The sequence below is a fragment of the Solanum stenotomum genome, chromosome 11 (genome assembly GCF_019186545.1).
Source record: "Solanum stenotomum isolate F172 chromosome 11, ASM1918654v1, whole genome shotgun sequence".
In the NCBI taxonomy this organism is placed as follows: domain Eukaryota; kingdom Viridiplantae; phylum Streptophyta; class Magnoliopsida; order Solanales; family Solanaceae; genus Solanum; species Solanum stenotomum.
The window spans coordinates 13,325,520-13,348,394 of NC_064292.1; the positions used below are offsets into that span (position 1 = coordinate 13,325,520).

The window sequence follows — 22,875 nt, forward strand, 5'->3', positions numbered from 1 at the left end:
AACAATCTTGAGTAGCAAGTTATATAGCAAGTTATAAGGTATTAGATATCTTTCCTATTGTGTAATTTACATTTCTGTTATTTGACACTTAAATCTTAATAGACTCGGTTTGTTAATCCTGTCTTGATTAATTTCTTTCTGCTCGTGTAATCTTAATAGACTCTGTTCATAGGTTTATAGGTCCATCTCGCAATTGAAAGTATCTCAAGTAATGGCTGAGTAATGTCCATTTGAGAACCCTGGCATAGCATATCCCATCACCATGTGCAGGATGGTGCAGGTTCAGTCTTTGTTGGTTAAAATTGAACCTATTCCGCGATCGCAACACCTACTATATCCACACACCTACAGAATGGTTGTCTTACTTTCCTTCTACATCTCATGCTTTTCAGCTTTCACCTTACATATTTTGATGGTTCTTGACATCAGTCATTCAACTACCAATATATTCCACGCGGTTTCATAGTACACATGAAAGTTCCTAAATGATGAAAGACAACACAGCCAAACTTGGGGGAAGAATTTGGGGATACGAGAGATTTTGTTTAGAGTTTAGTGTAAAAGAATGCAATGGCAGAAGAATAAATTGCACATTGAATGCAATTTTTAGACAATCGTAGTCGAAAAGCATGAATCGGTAAGCAAAAACCAGCAGCTATACATAAGGATACTCAAACATATACATGTGATCTGGTCATTCAGTGTCTGTCTTCCTATGGGCTCTATTCAGTACAACAATGTTGAAACAAAAATCAAAATAGCGGACAAAAGGAAATGAACTCCATCCAGGTGACAGCCTGCAATCATGGCAACACATGTATCATATTTCAACTCAAAATAAAGAGATTGGTTCCTACAAAGAGGTAAAAAAAACTCTGTAGTCAACCTTCGAGGCAGCATAACATTATGAAATAGTTACACACCATCTGCAAACCCCTCCTTCCCTCCCTCGCGATAGGATACAAGGGTATCCAATGGCTAACACTCACTCTCCAAGGAAAAATGAGAACTACGTTTATGAGGTCGAATGGAAAGAACACCCCACCCCCACCCCCACTACCACCCCCCCTTCCTTAACACACGCGCATGCAAGAGAAGTAAAATAAAAAAAGCCATCAACAATGAATAGCATAAAAACAAGCTAGGAACTGAAAGATACTCACCAGAACTGCCCAATGTCTGTGATGTTGGTAAAGCTGGCAAAGACATCTCTGTAAATTAATGAAAACCAGTAAAGGATAGTATTTAGCCAGCGACACCAAAGAATTATCCTAACTTCTATGGAATCACTAAAATCAATTTAAAGAAGGACAATTGTCAGTAAGTTACCAGGAGCACAAAGAGACAAGGATGTGACCGACGATGATGAAGGCCACGGAGCAGCAATATTGTCATTTAAGTCACAAGTAAAACTGAAGCCGGTTGAATTGTCATATACCAGATCTGCAGGTAAGCTTCGAAGCAAGCACCCTGCTTCATTAATTTGAACAATTTAATTAGTATACTAGACCAAGAATAGCTAAAACGTTCTCACACTGGGAACGCAATATTTTTTGGTCATGGTAAGCATGCTAGTGTAGTAACATGCCCGCTCTGTATAAATCTAAAGCCAACAGAGAAACTTCAAATTGTTTCTCATTAACCACAGAAATAAACGTAGTTACAGAACCTTTAAGTTCTCATGACCAAATACATGCAATTATTGCATAATCGGAACTTCTGATACTAAAGGGCATGAACACAACTAAGCATAGAATAGATAAGGAAATGGCTCTGCTGATTTAATCGCTATCGTTCAGATAAGGAAAACGACATTTTGATATCATGAATAAGCCACTTAAAGAACTTGTTAATCTGATTAGAGTAGAATCCATTCTGTTAGGCCAATTCAATCAGCNCCCCCCCCCCCCCCCCCCAACCCCTCCTGCCAAACAGAACAGATATGAACAATAAGCAAACATTTCATGGAATTTATCAGTAGTGCATGTCAACTGTCTTTGCTAATGTTAGACGAAAAGCAGTACTGGGCACATGAGAAGAAGTATTATCAAACTGTACAAGACACAAGATTTCATAAGATATTTTCAATATCATTAAGGAAGATGAAAGGCCAAATCCTGCATCCAGTACTTGAAACTACTACTTCTCGACTTAAAATTGCATGTTATTGCATACAATTCTGAAGCAAGATGATCACCCAGCCAACAATTACTTTTTTTCAATTGGTAATACCCAGACAATACTTCTTAACAACAGATTACAGTTAAAATTCAACTATAGCCCAATACTGTATAATTACACAATATGAATCAACTTCCAAGCTCAGCCTCTGAAAGAGAATCTGTACCTTCTTGCCCATATGCTGCTCCACCACGGCAAACAAAAGCCAGGCGAAAGGAACACAAATGTCAGCTCCAAGAAACAAGAGACATGGAGAAATGGACAAATCACATAATGAATAATCACCTTGAAGACTAAAATCCTTCAGGTCAACATCACAAAGCTCATAAACATTTCTCATGACTCCAGCCTTCTGTAACATATAACCAAATACAGCAGCACATATAATTGCTTGCCTATTAGTGATCAACATTTGCTTCTGTATCCCTGTGATGTAGGCATTTAACGAGCTACAACATGAAGGACTGGGAGCAGCTAAATTTCTGCATGCATTGATCACTTCTGATGGCTGCTTTAAGTCCAGGGGACAAGCTACATCCAAAAGACAACAGCTTAAGAATAAGCCTCTAAAGTTTGGTAAACATACTTTAGGAGGTATAGCTCTTGGGCATAATGAACAAATTGCTGAGTTTATCCTTCTCACTTTACCTAGGGAAGAGATGAAAATATCATAAAAGTTGACAGCTTCAACTTTCTATCTCAAGGATAATTCCAATTCAAGGACTACATACAACTTTAATACACTAATAAAAGATGCACCTATTCAGATGAATTTAGCGCTTTACGTCTTAACAACCTAACTGGATTTTTCAGTGTATCTAGCATAATTGGATCAAATCGTAGCAAATAAAGCTCAAACTTAGAATAGAAAAACTACAAATACATTTACTAAGATTAAAACTTAAGATAGAGAATAGACAAGGAAACAAAACTGACACTTTTTTATAGCCTAGAAATATTTGAAGGCTAACTGGCTCACGGTGTGGAACTCAGAGAATAATGGGGCTCCGAATACCCTTCTTTAGTTCAATACCAACTTTTCGACCACTGCAGGGTTTGAAATCATGAAAAGCGCTAAACCACGTGGTTGTGCTCATGGAACTAGAACTCTGCGCTGGCTCTATTTCCAATTCACCATTTTTAGCCCTCAAATATTAATCCGGTAGCCCAGAAAAAGAAACTAATTACACTCCACGTCCTGTCAACCAGGTTTGGAAGCAGCAAATAATAGGGGTTTTCATATAGTTTAATATATGTAAATAAATATAGTAGGTGGCTTAATTTACTACTCCTATTGTAATACATATTGATTTCCTTTCCTTTTTAAAACATTTTTCAAACAATGTAAATGGTTATTTATTTGTTGTACTCGAACCAAGGGTCCTCCAAAACAGCCTCTCTACCTCCACGAGGTAAGGATAAGATCTGTATACACTCTACCCTCACCAAAGCCACTTGTGGAATTTCAGTGGGTATGTTGTTGTAAAATATGATTATTTAAGCCCCAATAGCTTGATGGAAATAAAGTCAATATTTTCTCTTCTGCTTCACATGATATCAAAGCCTGATTAACGCCAGCAACACATAAAAAAATGAAAATTTCATTGACGTAATTTTTCCAGCAACTTTCTAGGGTTGTTTTGCGTCACACCCTTCTTCTTCAATGTTGAGTGAAAATTAATACCATTAGTGTTCTCCACCCCTCGGAGAGCAAACCCTAGTCAATCACTCCAGCAGTTGACTTGACACACTGTCAAAAAAATCTGTCCGGCGAGCACATCTGCTCCATGTGCCGACGCATGCAAGCTCCTCTGACTATTTTTCAACTTGCTTCTTTTTGCAGTGGGGTTTCCTGGTCTTTTCAAGGCTACCCATATAAGTACCTCCTGATTCCGATCACTTTTTGGTAACCAAATTTGTTTCTCCGATGAATGCTTCCAATTTTTTCAGTTTTCTGGTCAATTGGGGTACTTCTTGGGCAATGAGGTTGCTCAATCCAAATTAAGAATTTTCAATTCACAAAGTATGGCACTTAATATACTTGAGACTAGGAAGACAAATTGTAGACTTGTCAATACTCTTATGGATCCAAAATGCTAAGCTCTTACCAAGTCAAGGGAGCCTATTGATCCTGGAAGATATACAGGAGGTTGGTAGAAAACTTAGATATCTCACTATGACTTGACCTGAAATTGACTTCCGTTAGTGTTGTAAGTCAGTTCTTGGATTCTCCTTGTGACAGTCATTAGAATGCAATTAAAAATCTGCTCCCTGGAACGGATTACTTTGCGAAGATTAAGGACATGAGAAAATTATTGAATATACAAATGCAGATTAGGCAGAATCCCTCTGCCAAACGATCCACTTCTGGATAATGTGTTCTAGTTTGGAGAAATTTGGTCTTAGAAAAAGAAAAAAGAAAATGTGATTGCTAGATCTAGTGTAGAGGCCGAATATCAAGCTATGGCAGTGGCTACATGTGAGAACTCATATGGATCAAGCAACTGTTAAAGAGTCACAATTTGGAGCAAAAAATGAAACTTATGTGAAATAATGAGGTTGCACTTTACATTGCATCGAATCCACCATTTCACAAGAGGACCAAACACATAAAGATCGATAGTTATATTGTCAGAGCAGAGAGAGAAGGTACAGGTACTCTCAGGAGACGTCATCACAAAGTTCATGCAGTCAAATGATCAGTTTGCAAACATATTCATTAAGTTCATAGACGATCACAGAACAAGTTATACATGCAACAAACTTGATACATATAATTTATGTGCACTATCTTGAAGGGGAATATTAAAGTCCTCATGAATATTCTAAAATATATGTCAATATAGTAGGTGGTTTAATTAGCTCTTCTCGTAATTAGGTATTGATTTTCTTTCCTTTTATAACATGTAGGCATAGTTATTTATCGAAAACAGCATTTCTACTTCCAAGGTAGGGGTAAAATCTCTGTACTCTATCCTCTACAGACCTCACTTAGTGTTATTACATTGGATATGTTGTTGTTATTGTAAACATAGTTATTTAAACCCCCAATCTCTTTTATTTTCTCTTTCATTTCACACCAACTATTGAGGGATGTGCAAATAATGATCCACTGGCGACCCTTGTCGACTCAACACGACATTGGCACAAAAGAAGTGTAGATGTTTTCAGCAGACCCTCAACTTGATAAAAGTGTAATCAAAGAAAGATCGTAAAGAAAATAACAGGATAAACAAAGCAAATGATGCAGCAGGTGGTAATAAAAAATAAGAATGACGTACTACATGAATACCAACTAATACTGCTAAATAATGAGAAGATGAGACTAGCCTTTACCTCTCACACATAAGTATGACAACATTCTACTACCTACTATCCTTCTACTCTAATCATCTACCTCTTCCACATGAAAGCACAACAATACTCAACTACCTACTACTCCTCTACTCTAGTCTTCAACATTCATATCTAAGGTCATGTCCTCAAATAAACTGAAATAAATCATGTCTTTCTAACCATCTCCCTCCCATTCTTCTATGGCCTACCTCTACCTCCCCTAAAACCTGCTATAGCCAACCTTGCACACCTCCCTATTTGTGCATTAGAGCACCTCTTCACATGCACGAATCATCTCAACCTAGCTTCCCTCATCTTGTTTGTCATGGAGGTCACTCTCACCTTGCCTTGTATAACTTCATTCTTACCATACTTCTCCTAGTATGCCCATAAATCCATCTTTGTTACATTCATATTTCGAACATGTGTGTTCTTGACTAGCCAACACTCTACCCCATACAATAATGCAGGTCTAAACCACTAATCTATAGAACTTACCTTAAGTTTTGGTAACACATTCTTATCACACAGTACCTCGGACACGAGCCTCCATTTTACCCACCCCACTCAAATACCATGTGCGACATCATCATCAATCTCCTCGTTCCTCAAATTGTAGTTCCAAGATACTTTAAACTTCCTCTCTTGGGTATGACTTGTGCATCGATCTTCACTTCCACCTTTGCTTCATGAGTTGTCACTAAACTTGCACTCTAAGTACTATGTTTTAGTCTTGCTTAACCTGAAACCTTTAGATTCTAGGGTCTGTCTCCAAAATTATATAAAGTCAAATGATTTTCATAACAAATCTAGAAACATTAAAAGCTTGATATTGTAACCACAAGAACGTATCGAAACATTACATGTTTGATAATGTAACCATAATGCATTATATCAAGACACTCAACTTTCATCTAATTGGTCAACCAAAGATCTTCATAACACTTATTTTAGTGTAAATTTTGGTGTTGTAGGGCTCCAACCCGACACCACTTTTTACACTGTTTTGGTGTGTGAATAGTGTCACACCAAATTTGGTGTTACACTATTCATCCACACTAAATCACTTTTTTAATATTATTTTCATTATACAAAACTTTTAATTTAACATATTATAAATTGTATGTTTTTAATTAAGTCCCTTGTATACTTAATAATTTTTTATGTAGTATTATATAGTATAAATTTTAGAACTTAAAGTTGGCGTATATAAATTAACTTATGAATATATGGTTTTTTTAAATAAAATATGAGTTAATTTTACTTAAATTACCTTCACAAAAAATATAAATAAAATACATGTATAATAGAAGAAAGAATTTGTATTATAGGTGTTACACTATTCATCCACACTAAATCACTTTTTTAATATTATAATATTATTTCCATTATACAAAACTTTTAATTTAACATATTATAAATTGTATGATTTTAATTAAGTCCCTTGTATACTTAATATTTTTTTTTTATGACAAGGGAAACCCGCAGCCGCTACCCTTTGGGTGCGCACAGAGTAAAACCCTCGCTCCTATGCAATAGCTCGCAAACCATATAAGAGAGGTAACCCGCACTAGGCAAGCCTGGTGTGACGAAGTCGACCTAGAAGGCAAACCCCTCCTTGCTTTCGCTGGCAAGAGGTTTCGAACTTGAGACCTCCAACATGGAAGTTCCAAGCTCAAACCACTGGGCCACCCCGAAGGGTGTATACTTAATAATTTTTTATGTAGTATTATATAGTATAAATTTAGAACTTAAAGTTGGCGTATATAAATTAACTTATGAATATTTGATTTTTTTAAATAAAATCTGAGTTAATTTTACTTTAAATTACCTTCACAAAAATAAAATAAAAACAAGTATAAATGAAGAAATAAATTTGTATTATAAAATAAGAAAATATAAATGAAATAAAAAATAATAGTATAATATTGAAGAGAGTGAAGAAAATAAAGAGAATATTCCTTTTTAGTGTAAAATTTCGTGTTGTGGGTTGGAGTTGAATTACACTAAAATAGTGTTGACACTATTTTAGTATAAAATTTGGTGTTATGGGTCGGAGGTGCCCTAATAAGTAAGATCTTAGTACCCACCTAATATATAGATAGGACAAGATTAAATTTTTTTAAAAAAAATTGTTTATACTCTGTCTTGACTACATAAGAAATGGAATTTGATGTATTTATGTAATTGGTCGCGAGCAAATGAACTTTACAAGGAAATTATAAGTATTGTGAGATGTCACCTAGTTAAAAATTATAGAGACGGTTAGTATTTGACGAGTCTAAATACTTATGTGATTACTAAGGCAAGAATAGGTTTGGCACTTGCAAAATGAGAAAATGTGGGTAAAGAATTTCAATAATTTGTAAGCAATCAGGCACAATTTTTGTAATAATTAACAGGAAATATACATGCAATGCACATACCCAACTGCTCATGTAAAGTTGAACAAAAGATTTTACCTTCCAATCAAACACTATCCCGACAATACTTTTGTACAATGAAGCAAGTGACGAACTAGAGTAATAGCCCTTTTGGATTGGCTGAAAAAGTAGCTTTTAAAAAGTAATTTTTTTTACGTCTAACTTAAATGACTTTTAAGTCAAAAAATAAAAAGTAGGGAGTCCTACTTTTTGGTTTTAAACTTTTTTAAAGTCACTTTTAACTTATTTTAAGTTATTTTTAAATTTGTCATACACTCCCAAAAGCTAAAAATGACTTAAAAAGTAGGTTTGACCAACTTTAAAGCCAATCCAAACAGTTCATTCTTGAGACACAAAAAAATAGTCTTTCAAAGAAACACCTTTACCTAGATAATCATGATACTGTCAATCAAGACTATAAAATACAGCTTAAAAATCTTCCACATGATGAGACTGGCAAGGGTGGAACCTAAGATCATAAGTTCAAAACATACAAAATATGGCTTAAGACTCTTCTAGTATAAGAAATTAAGCACATCCAGAGTCGAACATAATACAAATGATATATAATGGGGCCAACATTTGAGAATTGTCTTTAAAACAGTGAAAACTAACTCAAAAATTGACCGTCTTCACCATCCTAAATTAAGCAAGCTAACTATAAAATTAACCATCTTCACCATCCTAAATTAAGCAAACTAACTCTAAAATTGACCATTTCACCATCCTAAATTAAGCACAAGACTTTGATTTGGGCCATTTGGTAAATAAAAGCAAGAAGGATAGTTTTCTATACTCTATAAAGACCACAAGATTTGAGTTCAAATCCCTTTCTGACCTTCATTGCAGTCTCAGCTAAAACCTCCACCCTCAATCCATTACCCTAGTCGTGAAGAACACAAATAAGAGAACAGTGAAGGCTTTCTGTAGCATGGAGAACAGAAGAGTAAGCAATGGGAAAAAGGTGTTTTATGAAACTGAAACAAACATTAGCACTTCTTAGTAAAAAGTTCCTTATTATGCTAAAATACTTACCTTTATTGACTTTGCAGGAAGACAACAACCGAAATGCAGTATTGGCATCCTCAAACCTTAGTTTCCTTGCAATCCATGAATAGACCACTCCCTTACAATCATTAAGGGTATCAATTTCACTAGGTACTTCAACTATGTTCTTATTATCACTGAGAGTCATTTTTATCCCTGATATCTGAAGTGCAGCCTCTGAAATTGCAGGCTGGCAAAAAGGTCTGCAGCACTCTTTCAGAGGATCAACTGTGCTGCAAGATTCTAACAGTTTGCTTGTATTTACAGCTTTCTCAAAAGTACTGATGTCCTTCACGGGGCAAGACCCACCAGTCAGATTAGAAGACTTCACAGAACACATGCTAGATAATGAGCTGTTTGCTCCTCTGCTGGCTAGTATACTGATGATATCTTTAAAACAATCATCAGCCACCACATTTTGTAAAACTAAAGTATCAGAATGGTTGCTGTAAAATCCCTGGAATATGTGGAGTAAGCTATTAAACTGTGGGCAGCATATCACGTTCCCTACTACTGTTGACAAAGATTGAGTACAATCAGATGCTGTTTTTGCTGTGATGCTTGAAATGACTGAAAAATTTACAGGGCATCTTCCAGTCAAGACAGGGTCATATGTCTTTGGGAAGGAAGGATACATTGGTGGCAAAGGTTCTCCATGAAAAGGATAATGAGGGATCATAGTTGGTGATATTTCAATTGGCTGAAAAGTTGCACTGTCAGGTGAGCTAGGTAGTTCAGATGTGGAAGGAATTTGCCCAGGTTTAGGTAACAGAGGAAGAGCCACGACATTCTGATAGCTACACAACCAGAGAGCAATTACTAGCAGCAGGTGGCAAAAAGAACCTGCAATGTAAGAAAAGTCTGCATCTCAGCAAACACTCACAATTTATGGCCTGGATGGAGATGGCTACATGCACATAACTGTAGAAGAGTTCAGCAATATCAATTACTTCTAGTAAGTGGTTATTTCAGGCAGTAAATGCAGGTTAATACCAAGTAGCTTGAAACTTGGGAAAAGATCATGATAATGAAATATGTGATTTTGATACAACGAGGCAAAGAAAATTAAATTTGTCATTTGCTATGCAGTAACAGAAAATATACTGGCTGACAAGGGAGGAATGGTCTAGGCCCACCTCCAAACAACCAAGTTCTTTACCATATCCAGAAAAAAAATACGAAGATACCATCAGGCAGAAAACAAGGGACTAACAAGTTGTAGACCACCCGAGTAACTTTCTCTACAGCTGTCTGTTTAACCATGAACTTATAAATAAAAAACTACAACACCTACGATGCCATTTGTTAGGAAATAAAACAGAAAGCCCAAGAAAAGCAAGCCAGGTGGATTTTAGGTGAGAGGTGGAGATCACAGTGCAAAATTTTATGTTTCCCAATCTACTACCAGATAAAGGAAAGTCTAGCATAAGAACTTTCATGAACCCAGTGCTTTACCCTTGAGAAGACTGACAATCTTTACACAAGTCATGACTCCGCTAACCCTCCGGCAACATGGGGACTTGCAACAGGAACACTGATAGTACACCAATTGAGCTGATCACATAAGTATTAAGACGTGCCAATACCTACACCAGATCCAACCATGGGTTAACACAGAACAGATCATGCAACACTATAAAATCCAAAACCACCTTATAAAGCAAACGAAAATTCATATATAAGCTTGGATCTCATTTCTAAAAAAGAGGTACTACAACAGAGAGGGGGATAACATCCTTTGTATCATCCAGAAGGCAGTCCAAATGCATCATCTCTTGTTGGAGAAGCACTAAATAAACATATAGCTAGGTACAACTCATAAATCAAGAAAAATGCGAGCTTAATAACCAATTGTAGAGTAGACAACTGATAATCTTGCAAGGTAATCTAGGGTAAGGCCGTAAGGGACCTTAGCAGATTAAATGCAAGATCTTGCTACTTATAACCTAAATTGCCTCTCTTTCATACTTGTCTCACCCTAGTTTGTCACTTGAAAAACTGAAAAGAAATGCAGCTTCAAATCCAGTGATTCCCAGGCCTTAAAATTTTCTACCTCACAATTGGAAAGATAATAATGATACATAAAAATCTCATATTTACATATAGCATCATCCAATAATTTCTTCAGATATCCTACTTACATAATTATCTTAATATTTTTAGGCCACTGTCTTAATTATCCTAATCACAGTGTAGGATCATGAACTGAGTGGAGGATAAAAGGCATTTCATATCTTTAACTTATACATTCTTCTTAATGAGAAAAGGAATAGCTTTTCATATAAAAGCTACAGATAGAAACTTGAAAATGACAGTAATAAACCCTAATCTTTCTTTCCACCTACATCTGGAAAAACACACACATAACCCTTTGTCAAACACAAACTTCAAAACACAAGAGCCAAACAACCAGAAAATCCCAAACAAAAAAAAAAGAAAAATGTAGCTAAAATGATAGTCAAAAACATAGACATATAGTCAAAAACACAGACATATAGAGTCAAAACCACAGACATATAAAAATCAGTAAGATCTCAAGAGTTAGACCAATATAAGCAAATCCATTTGGATAGTAAAAAACACAGACATATAGAGAAGAAAATGACAAAGATGCACCTGAAGTGAAAACCCAGTAAAGAACAGAACGTTTTTTGATCACTTGTCATTTAAGAATGGCAAAAGTTCAAGAAAATCTAGAAGCAAAGATCATTTTCTAAGTTAAATCAACCCACAAAACGGGGCTTCTTGATTTCACTAAATTGAGCAGGCTTGTGAAGTGGGTATACTATATGCCTGAGAAAATATCAAAAATCGTCCTCTAATGATCAGAGAGAAGGGGAAGAAGGTGTCGAACTCAATGATGGATAAAGTGGGCCGCTGCGGCTTGAGGGTGTCTGGGTAGGTAAGGGGGAACGGGGTGTGTCTGTTACTTTCCTCTTTTGCCCGTTGTGTAGTGTAAGAATCCATTAATCTACCTGATTCTTCCACGTGTGACCGCTATGTTTCAAGTTAAGCGAGATGAAGTTGAAGTTTTAGTTTTGTTTCTATATTCAATTTGGATTTCATATACGGCATGTTTTCTCATAATTATAAAAACTTCACAAGTTGTAAAATTATTAATTGTCTCAATTCTTTATACGATTTTATTAAATAAGCAAAAGCTTATAAATGGCATACGATACTATCACAAAGCTATTTTCTAGTAAAATTTAACACTTATTGATAAAAAATTTAATGCAATTAAAAAAATAAAATTGAACATAAGTTTTAGTGCATGTAGTACATACAATCTCCTCACATTGAACTTGCATTTGTGGATCATATGATCGAGAAGACGAATCAACATTGTTACTTTGAGTCATTTGTTGGTAAAATAATCAGTAACTTTATCTTCATGTCCATAGATTGTAAATATTTCACCACTCATTTGGTATTCTCACAAAATATTATATAACACTAAGATATGACAATTGTCACTTGTGTGTCAATATCACAATGGTTCATGTCTTGTTTTAATATTCTGAATTTATTTTTTCAAGTTCTAAATTTTTCTTCAATCATATTGCGTAGAGATGAATGCATATAGTTAAACAATTCTTTGGTACTCTAAGGCTTTCTTTCACTTCCTTTATAACTTGCGTAAAAATCCTTTCATGTTTCGAAAATCAACACTAACAACATAATATTTATCTTCCAAAAAAATAATATTTTTGACACAAATTATTATAAGGACATGTGACATAAATGATTGAAATTAGTTAGAATATAATTTAAAATTATCATGTGACGGAAATGAAAATTGTGACGTTGGCACAACAAGTGCATTCTCAAGCATATGCAGTACCTTTCCCCTAGCAGCAACGAAGGTAAAATCGCATATCAAAATCACAAGCACATAATGTCATGCCCTGAGACTTACCCCCCCCCCCTCCATATAGACGTGACACGGTGCTTAGAACCACGAGTGACCCCAAGCTAACCTCATGGCATGTCATGACACTAAGATAACAAAAATCAACAATATAAGATAATTGAATACAAAAGTTTTTGTTTTGGCGTTTAAATCATTCCTATAGCGACCTAAAGTCATTTATGACCTGCTGGACTGACAATTCGGTCACATGGTCATTTATTTAATTTTTAAGCAAGTTTCTGTGTTTAAAGATTTTGAAACTTGATCATTTGATTTTGGTCAAAACCTCAGGTAGACAGCCTCAAATGCACTTTTGACGGTTCTGTTAGCTTCGGAACATTGAGTTTGGTCTAGAAGGACCTTTGGTGCGGATTCTAAGTTCATTCAAAGCACTCTTAAGGAATTTGCTTAAAATGGAGTGTAAGTGTGGGACCGACGTTTTGTCGAGACTACCTCGGTTGGAAGTTTTGACATCTCCATTGAGTCTAGAACTCTGAATTTGGTGGGGTAGCATAGTTCGTTTACGTGCATGGGGTTCCAAATGAATCACATGCACCCCGTCGAGGATTTTGGGCTTTAGGGAACCAACTAATGTTCAGCAGTTGGTCCAGCCTATATTTTCTCTTTGTGTTTGCACTCCTTAGGCTGCGTTCGCGATGACCAATGATAATGGTCTCTATATTCGTGAGCCTAGTGTCACGTTCGTAGAGGCCTATGGAGTTAGTCATCATGTTTGTGGGCTTGCGTCGCGTTTCCGTAGGCCAATGGGGTTGGTCCTTACCGTTCGCAGGCTAGGTGCCGCATTTGTGATGCTTTGGGGACCTAAACTTCTATGATCGTGGACTGGATCCTACATGGCAGAGGTCATTTAACTAGTCTTTATAATAAAGACCAATCTTATTTCAGCTCTTGATCAACATTTGAAAACTTGTAAAGTTGAGCTTTGGAGGTCCAATTTAGGTGATTTTAGTTGCATATTGTCGAGAATTAGCAGAACTACGGGTTGGGATCATCGGGAAGGTGCGACACACTCATTGAGGAGGTATTTTCCACACCTAAAGGACCTTTTGAGGCCCTTTAATGATGTTTTTGTTATCTTTTTATTGCATTATCTGATTTTGGTTGTTTTCGAGCTTGGATTATGCCCAAATTCGAAGCACATATTCATAGATCTAAATAGGACCCATTGACGGAGTCAATTTTGAAATTACTAGTGAGAGTCCCATAATTATGTTTTTCACTCAATTTTGAGCTCATCTTCAACTGTTGTGATTTTGGTGTTTAAACATTTATATTGACGTGGTGATCATGTTTTTGATAGTGTGGCACCAATCAGAGGTTGTTCAGAAGGGTAGAGTTCTAAAATCGTGATTTGGGAACGTGCACGGTTTACTTTGAGGTAGGCTACAACTTATTGATCTTTAGATTGGGCTTGTAAATATGGAATAGCTAGAATTGGGATGTGTTTATAGTTGAATCATGTTTAATTCTTAGAATTCATGCTTTAGGTGTATTTTAGGTAGTTTTAGGGAGTTCAGCGTGCTAGTTTTGTTGTGTTGAATATATCTTACCTCATAGTTTCTCTGGCGTGTTTTGGTTTGTTCAGTAACTTGTTATTTTCCTTAGCCTAGGCGTAGTATAGTGATTGTCTTAGACTAGCATTTTGGAGTTGATAGGCCTTAGAGTTTCTCTGATGTCGTTGGGGATGTCTTAACTACTTATAGATTAATATAGCAGAATTAGGTCAGCATGACCCTTAGTTAGGCGACTACTCACTGCATATGACTATTCATCCATAATTTTCCTTCAAATTTGGCATGGTGGGTTCTTTGGTGGTTTCAAATCTTGTAGGTTGTTGTTGTATCAGGTCTTGGGGTTTGAAGTTAGAGTGGGTCCTTGGTGGCTCCGAAGACGAGTAAGGACGGAGTATTTAGAGGCATTTAGAGTTCTTTATCTACGGTTCGAGGTCAATACTCTTGACTATTAGTGTGGTTCAAGGTTCATGCGCACCATTATCCTGGGTTCGATGCCCATGCGTACTTCCTTTAGCCACAGTTCAAGGACCTAGCTTATCACTTTAGATGTTGTCTGAGGCCCGACACATCTCCATCAGCCTTGCTTCAAGTCTGGGCATCACTTCTATTAGTCGGGTTCGAGTCCTGAGTTTGTGATTTATTTGGGTTCTTTAAGGTGGCTTTACCGTGGTTCGAGTGTGTGGTTGGTTGTTGCAGTTTTGGAATACTCTTTTGCTTAGCTAGTATTTTTGTTAGATCTTCTATGTACATATCGGGCCTATGGGGTGTCCAATTAGGTTATATTTATCTATTATCTATTGTTTGTCCTTACATAGACTTGTGTTTATAGATAGGTTTTTTCATTACTGTTTTGTTCAGTGACCTCTACTTGTTGTTACCTTCTTTCTTTTCATTATTGTCTTTAATTTCCAAGCAGAGTCGGCCTATGATGCCTACTGGGTTTCTTGATGCAAATATGAGCGCTAGTTGTTAGCGTTGAGTTCTATCCTGGTTTGCGATCTTCAGAGACTGAAGGTAAGCTTATGGCATTCCAGTTCACTCTATCTCCTTCTGTATATTGTTTTTGGCTAGTCTTTTGTATACGAGACATGTTTGTATCATTGGTCCACCTTTTGGACTTGTACTCTTTTAGTAGCTCTATACTTGTGACTACCAGGTCGTGGATTTGAATCTCTTATTTTGAGTTGTATATATTGTTATTGTTCCTGTCACGACCCAGAGGTACTCCTTAGATGTAACAAGGCACATAGAACCCTGAAAGACTCCATGCAAGCCATTTAGCATATCACAACATAAGATAATAGAAAAGTGCAAAAATTTAAAATATTTTCAATACAATCGAAGTCCCATAAAACGAAGTGGAAGTCTATTACACTTGTCTCAAACCATCTAATACTTGAAAAGAGTTAGGGACGCAACCCATACAAAAAGAAAGGCATAAAAGAACATAGTGGTCAAATCCTTGATGCTATGAGGACTCACCAAGTCTTTACTTGCTTGCTCTACTAGAAACCTAGCCACGAGAATAAAACTCAATATCGCCGAACCCTATATTTGATAAGAATGTAGACAAAAGTAGGCGTTAGTACAATAATGTACTAAATATGATGGCTAGCACAAATCATCAACATAAGCATATAAGAGGCATTAGTCAACATAAGACATATACCATAATCATAAGAGACACTAACATAAGTCATAAGCATAAGAGGCATCATGATAAAACATAGGCATAAGCATAAGAGATAACAACATAGTCATATGCATAATCAATGCAATCTCGTTTAACGTAACATAAGAGAAACACTTCATAAGTCAATGCATGGATATGATCCAATAATCCCACCCATGCTAAGTCACTTTAGGTCCTTATTCATATTCATCATTCTTTTTTATCTCATCTTTAGCTTATTTATCATAGACAAGGGATCATTCACCTTTAGTCACGCATGTAATGGAGGGGCCTTTCAAGATACAATCTAAACTAAGCATACATCACAAGCACAAGTCATAAACATATTCATTACGTAGATCATCATAACATAAGAGGAACATATCATAGCTACCTTCAAATCATACTTGTGCAATGCATGAGTAAGACCCCATAAATCTCACTCATGCTAAGTAAAGCTTCTTGAGTAACCATAATTCATAATTCATAGTCTTGTTGTGGGAATTAGTCTTAACCGACATAGACCATGTGAGTTTAACATGAAATCCGGTGTTACTCACACCGAAAAGGGTTGTCCTACTTGCCTAATGTAGAGCCATTCTCTTAGCTTTAGGTGGATCCAATAGCCAAGTAACCTACGGGGAAACGTAGTTTATGGGATAAGGAGATTGCTACTAGATTCCCGGCCTCAACTCACGTGATCCATCTTAAGAGATTGCTCCTAGAAACCCGGCCTCAACTCACGTGAGGGCTCCCATCTCATATCAATAGCCACTCAGTGCTAATCATTAATTCCCACAGAGTACTTATTAGGTCATAACTTGATTCATGTCTTATGGAAGGATGTCCTTAACAATCCATCCAAAAAAGTTCCTTAGGATAGCTCTTAGATCATGCTTGAGAATAACCTTTCACCATCCAAGTCTACATTTAACATTAGATTCATTTAGGTGAGAAAGTCTTTCAACCTAGAATATTCATTATGTGAGAAAACCTGGCACATCATGTTCATTATGTGTTCATGAGAATAGCCTTTCAATGAATCACAACAACATTATCATAATCATGGACACTTCATTCATAGTCATGCTTAAGTGTGTGTGTGAGAATAGCCTTTCAACGGCACCACAATTACATCATAGTCGTAATCACTTTACTCTCAAAGCCTTAGAAATCACATTCATACTACAAGCCTTACTCTCAAGCAATACTTCACATGATCATCATATATACTTAATTCTCAAGACAATCTAACCACATGTTTCATTCTTAAGCAATTTTAGTCATATATCATCATATAAACTCAATCACAACACTAATAGTCATGATCCATCATATAAGCCTTAATCAAATCAATTCATGTCTACAAGCTTTACTTTTAAGAAATTCATATTTAGGTGTTCTAATATCAAGCAATTCATAAAGTAATTCATCAATCTTAGAAGATCACATCTAAGCCCTCAATTTCCTCTTTCATGGCATAAAACCAAACTATATCAATTTCACCCTAAAATCTTAGGTTAATCAAGAATACATGTATAATCATACTAAAAACATGTAATTACATCATTAACAACCATTATCCACTCAATTGGATCAACATACACCAATACCCATAGTATAAGAAGGAACCCAACTAGAATTAGGGATTTATCTTCACAATTGGGGGAAACATAGGGGCTTCATGGATGAAAGGGATCCATGAATGAATAAGCCATCATACCTTGATTATAAAACCTAGAAAGCTTGAAACAATGGAGACTTGACCTAGCTTGACCCTCTTTTTCTTAGAGTTTTCTAGAGAGAGAAATATTTGAGAGGATAAACTTTGGGATTTGATTTGGAAATAATGGGGTGAATGGGTGTATTTTTTATTTAAAATGACTTATATAGGTGTGTAAAACTAAGGCAAAACGACCTCACTTAATACCCAGCTAAAAAGAAACTTCCCAAAATAACCCTTCATTTAAGTGACCTGCCCAGGGACCACGAGTCGTGGTCCCCTCCGTGGACCTTGAGGCAGTGGCTAGGTTTTCATGACTTGACCCCCTTGAGGCTAAGTGAAGACCACGACCATTCCCACGGCCCTTTGTGGCCTTCACGAGTCGTCAAATGGCTCGTGGGGGAGGGTCTCACTTTGGGAAGTTTGGCAAGCACACTGCCTATCCCACCACAGACCACACCACAAGTCGTGGTACCCACCATGAATCGTGGTGGTGGTCGTGGTCATTAAGGCAGTGTCTAGGGTAGAGTGGACTGCCCTAGTCCTCTTCCTTGGCCCTTGCCCCTTGCCCACTCCCTTGACCCTAACCCCAACGTTTAGCTCTAGTTTTTTGCCTACTAGTTCCGGGGTGTTACAATTCCCTTCTTTCCGTTGTTTTTTCGTTAAATTGTTTCACATTTAATTTATCTTGTTGATTCTTGATTCTGCCCATTTTGCATGTTACTTGTAGTTTCGAATTTGGGTTGTCTTACCTACTGGTTGGTTATAGCAGGTGCCATCATGACTTTAGATTTTGGATCGTGACAGGGAAGTAGTCAAGGTAATATGAGAAAGTAGTCAAAGTATTTAGATTTCCATCATTAAATGTATAATAAAATTTAATATGAAAAAAAAGTAGTAATTAGATCCTAACAGTGAGGTAGTCAAAGTAATATGAGAAAGTAGTCAAAGTATTTAGATTTCCATACTTAAATACATAACAAAAATTAATATGAGAAAGAAGGAAAGTAGTAATTAGATTTCCATGCCTAAATTTAGAACAAAATTTAATGATGCTAAAGTGAATTATGGTAACAGAAATGAAGGATAAGAATGAGGCATTTCTCCTTTGTCTATTTAAAGAAACAAATTGCTTTTGTTGAAACCTAAAAATGGATGAATGTGTGGCTATTTTCCCTGAAGATGTAGTGAAGGAAATTCTGTTGAGGTGTCCTGTGAAGTCATTGTTGTGATTCAAATGTATCCGCAAGAATTGGTACGCTCTTATCAAAACCCCTGAATTCGTTCAACACCACTTAAACTGTAGCAAGAATAAGCCCTCACAACTCCTGCTTTATAATTTTGGTAACCTTCTTGATGATCATGACTCTCGTTCCCTAACTTTACTTTCTCAAGATAATCCCCAAACCATCAAAGGTATGACATACCTTTGAGGTTCTGTGGACGGCTTGTTTTTTATGACTGGGTAATTGATCATGTGCGTTCGTATGCATTGTGGAATCCTACTACTAAGGAGGTGATACCCCTCCATCTCCCTCCACCCATAATCAATAATTACCCTGTGTTTGGGTTAATATTGGACCCCTTGACTAATGACTATAAAGTGGTTTGCTATTTGCGTGAAAATGCATCAGCGATCTATTCATGTTCTAGGGACTCATGGAGAATTTTCAAACCTAAAAAACCATTACCCTTATTTATAGACGTGAAACATACATTTGGTACTATTTATTTGAATAGAGCTTATTACTGGTTGCTAAATGGAGGCAGCCGTACTGACTACTCCATTCTGTCATTCGACTTTGGGTTTGAAATATTTGAAGAGATTGAAGGGTGTGATTGTCACTTTGTTCATAGTTCTGTGTTGGGTATGATGTTGCTTGATGATTTCATTGCCATCTTGAACTCGAACATAGATGAAAGATTTGCTTATGATATATGGGTAATGATCCAACCAGGGCTATGAAACAAACATGTTACCTTTCAATGCTTCCCTAAAATTAAGTCGTGTTATGATAGCTCTCTCATTTTGGCAACTAAAGCTTCTCGACTGGTCTCCTATAATGTTTTGACACAAGACGAGGCATCATGGATTTCAATGTTCCTGCTTGACAAAACATCCACTTTATGGTGGTTGTGGGGTTTTTTATTATAAGGAGAGCTTAGTGACAATTAAACAACAAGAGGATGGAGAGTTGGACCATTGAACGAGTGCATCAAATCAGATGATATGCGACCAAATCATTTTTATTGTAATTGAGATTGTAATCATGTTCACTCTACTTCATAGTTCTATTATATGCATAAAGTGCTTGTAATTGAGTTATATAAATTTGCTTGATGCATGATGTATTGCTTTGTAGAATCAGGTTGTCAAGTAGTTCTATTGACAAGAAAATGCTGTAAAAGCTTTACCGCTAATATATGATTCTTATCTTTGCTATTTCAATTTCGATACCATCCATGTTGCTGTTACAATAGGCAATTTTACCGTTTCATTTATCATTTTGGATCAACACCATATATGTTACTGTGTTACAGTAGGTAATAGATCAGCCAACTTGTTTCCTTCCCTGTAAATGTGAACTATCATTGGTTTTTCGTTCCAATGATAGTTTCTAACCTCAACATTAGATAACTTTTGTACCCTACATCAAATTAAAATATTATAAAATATTTAATTACTTCATTGTTTTGAAAATGTTTTCAGCTTCCATCAATATTCATATAACTGTCCAATTGATTAGTTCATAAATAATACTTTATTCATTAGTCATTTACATTTCAAATCTTTTCATTTTCCAGCTTACATTCTTAAGCTTCCACCAGTACTAGCATTAATATACTGTTTTTTTAGGTGATATTTTGAGCCTCCTACGTGTATCAATGTATATATTAATGAATCATTAATTTATAAGTTGGTGTACTAAGTCAAATACATCATTTTCACCCCTTCACTTTAGCCGTCTAAGTTGTAAGTGTGCCTTCAGTTACTAGAAATGTTAGTCACAAACGTTATATACAGTAAAATCTCACAAAATTAATATTCAGTTAATTAATAATCTCTCTAAGATAATAATTTCCTCTGGTCCTGACTTGGGCCAATGGAAAAGATCACTCATTTCGATAAGATAATAAGATAATATATTTTCAGAAGACCCCTATATAAATATATGATCACATTAATATTAGAAATTAATAATTCTTTAAAAGTACAAATATATCTAAGAAAATTTAGTGAAATATGATTCTATTATGTTCTGTTTTTTGTTAAAATTTAAATCTAGTTGAAGCTCATCTCTAACTTTTCTTATTGCATCCAAAAGTTTCGGTGTTATTTCTAATTGCACCATAAAATTGTGAAGAGTTCTAGATGCAAGTGTTTCCTTATGCGCAAGTGGTTCCAAATGTATTGTATTATCTTCAACTTTATCATCAACATTGTTTATTCAATGATATTCACAATTTGTTTTAAGCTCTTGGACCTCTGAACATGTATCATTTTTACCTATCCAATTGGTTATTATCGTCAATTTTATTGCGGTAACTAAGATCATCAATCATGACCTCAAGTTCATGAATGACGTTTTCACAAGTGGGTTCTTTCAAATTCTTTGAGATTTCATCCCTGAATAATTTTTCGGTGTCGAACACTTTGTAAATTAATAAATATATTAATTTATCGATTAAATAATACCGCTACAAAGTAATAATAGGAAATCAACTTTAACTTGTGGACTTGTGGATCCATCTATTAGGCCTTCTCAGAGGTAGTGAGGAGTCGCCCGATAGTCGGTACAATTCTATCCTACACAGGCTGCATAGTTTATGGAGCTTTGAGTTACATGAACTTTAACTCAATTGATGTTCAATACTACTCCCGAAATATGCAATATCTATAATGCTCAAAAAGCCCTCTTTAGGGAATTGATCTTTACTTTTCTTGACTAAAAAACCTTTCAGGAAACCATTTATGTTTTTTCAAAAAAATTCCTCTTTTATCAATGACACTTAGTACATTTGAAATCAATTATGTTTGTTTAAAACTCGTTTCAAATTATTGTTTAAAAATACACTTGGAATCACGTGAAAATCTTAAATCAATGCATAGGGATATGCTTATAAGAACTTTTCAATTACGACTTCAGAAATTAGAGTTCATGTAATAATGAAATCATTGTTATCTCCTGTATTCAGGTTAGTCAAAAATACAGAAACAGAAAAAAGATGAAATTGACAGAATGAATTTTAATCCGAGTCCACATAAATTACTGTGTTTCCTTAAGAAATTTAATCCCCTCACTATACCCGAGGTTGCAGATTAATTCCTCCCAAGATAAAACGGATTAACCTGTTAAAGAAGTAGCGGTACCTCAAACTTCAATAACTTCAGCGAACGCAAGAACAACAACAAGAGCACATACATACTCAGTCGATCGACAATTTTATTTATGTAAGAAAATGTATGCAGAGAGGAAAATTTTTCAGTGTTTGAAAAAACGAAAAAGACCTCTTGTTTATAGCCATTTGCAGCAAGGAATGTGTATGTTCAGAAAAAATCTGTTCAGACCCGTTGTTTCCAGAACATTGTGTCCTTTGGGAAAAGTAACGACTTTTCGGAAGGATTACCGTTTGGGAAAAGTAACGACTTTTTGGAAGGATTACTGTTATACATGAATTTCAAATAAATTCAGTTGCGCCAAATTAATTCTGTTATTTAATTAACATTCTGAATTAATTTATAAGAGAAAGGAAATGATTTAACAAGATTGATTAAATAAATTTTGTCCAAATATATTATCAATCACATCATTTGCCAAATTCGAAGCCGAAGCCGAGGCCGAGCGAGCGATGACGACGGCGCGAGGGGGCACCTTCTTCTTAACCCTTTAAGAACTAAAGGAAGTGTTTCCTAATATAAGGACAACAATTTCCTTTCTTCTACCAATATGGTAAAAATGACCTTTCATTTGCACTTTTGCAATGATGACTTTTCATTTTCCCTCCAAAATTGGTTCCCCCACTTTCATTGGTTCTTCCACTTT

General features: G+C 35.8%; 2 protein-coding genes and 1 pseudogene across 6 annotated transcripts in view; 1 reads left to right on the top strand and 2 right to left on the bottom strand.

Annotated features, from left to right (window-relative positions):
• LOC125845029 (uncharacterized) overlaps positions 1-22,875 on the bottom strand; it is a 901,011-nt gene that overhangs the window by 303,620 nt on the left and 574,516 nt on the right. The gene's annotated exons all lie outside the window — the stretch shown is intronic.
• On the bottom strand, positions 635-11,916 carry LOC125845032 (uncharacterized GPI-anchored protein At1g61900-like). Of its 5 annotated transcripts, none has more exons than XM_049524422.1 (8): positions 11,604-11,915; positions 10,443-10,573; positions 8,976-9,830; positions 2,467-2,712; positions 2,348-2,362; positions 1,330-1,470; positions 1,164-1,211; positions 635-797 (listed from the first exon to the last, which is right to left on the bottom strand). In XM_049524422.1, the coding sequence occupies exons 2-8, from the start codon at positions 10,474-10,476 to the stop codon at positions 727-729; spliced, it is 1,410 nt and encodes a 469-aa protein (XP_049380379.1). In that variant the 5' UTR covers positions 10,477-10,573; positions 11,604-11,915; the 3' UTR covers positions 635-726. The 5 variants fall into 5 exon arrangements, with proteins under 5 accessions (XP_049380379.1, XP_049380377.1, XP_049380381.1 ...); XM_049524420.1 differs by having other exon boundaries at positions 1,330-1,473; XM_049524424.1 differs by lacking the exon at positions 10,443-10,573 and having other exon boundaries at positions 1,330-1,473; positions 11,604-11,916.
• Positions 18,982-20,037, top strand: LOC125845033 (F-box/WD-40 repeat-containing protein 1-like; annotated as a pseudogene).

Bases quoted from the DNA above. Each gene is read 5' to 3' on its own strand.
- LOC125845032 (XM_049524420.1), bottom strand. From the start codon at position 10,476: ATGACTTGTGTAAAGATTGTCAGTCTTCTCAAGG. The intron at 1,212-1,329 runs GTAACTTACTGA...ATTAATTTACAG, and splicing joins CTTGTCTCTTTGTGCTCCTG to AGATGTCTTTGCCAGCTTTA. The intron at 798-1,163 runs GTGAGTATCTTT...CCATGATTGCAG, and splicing joins ACAGACATTGGGCAGTTCTG to GCTGTCACCTGGATGGAGTT.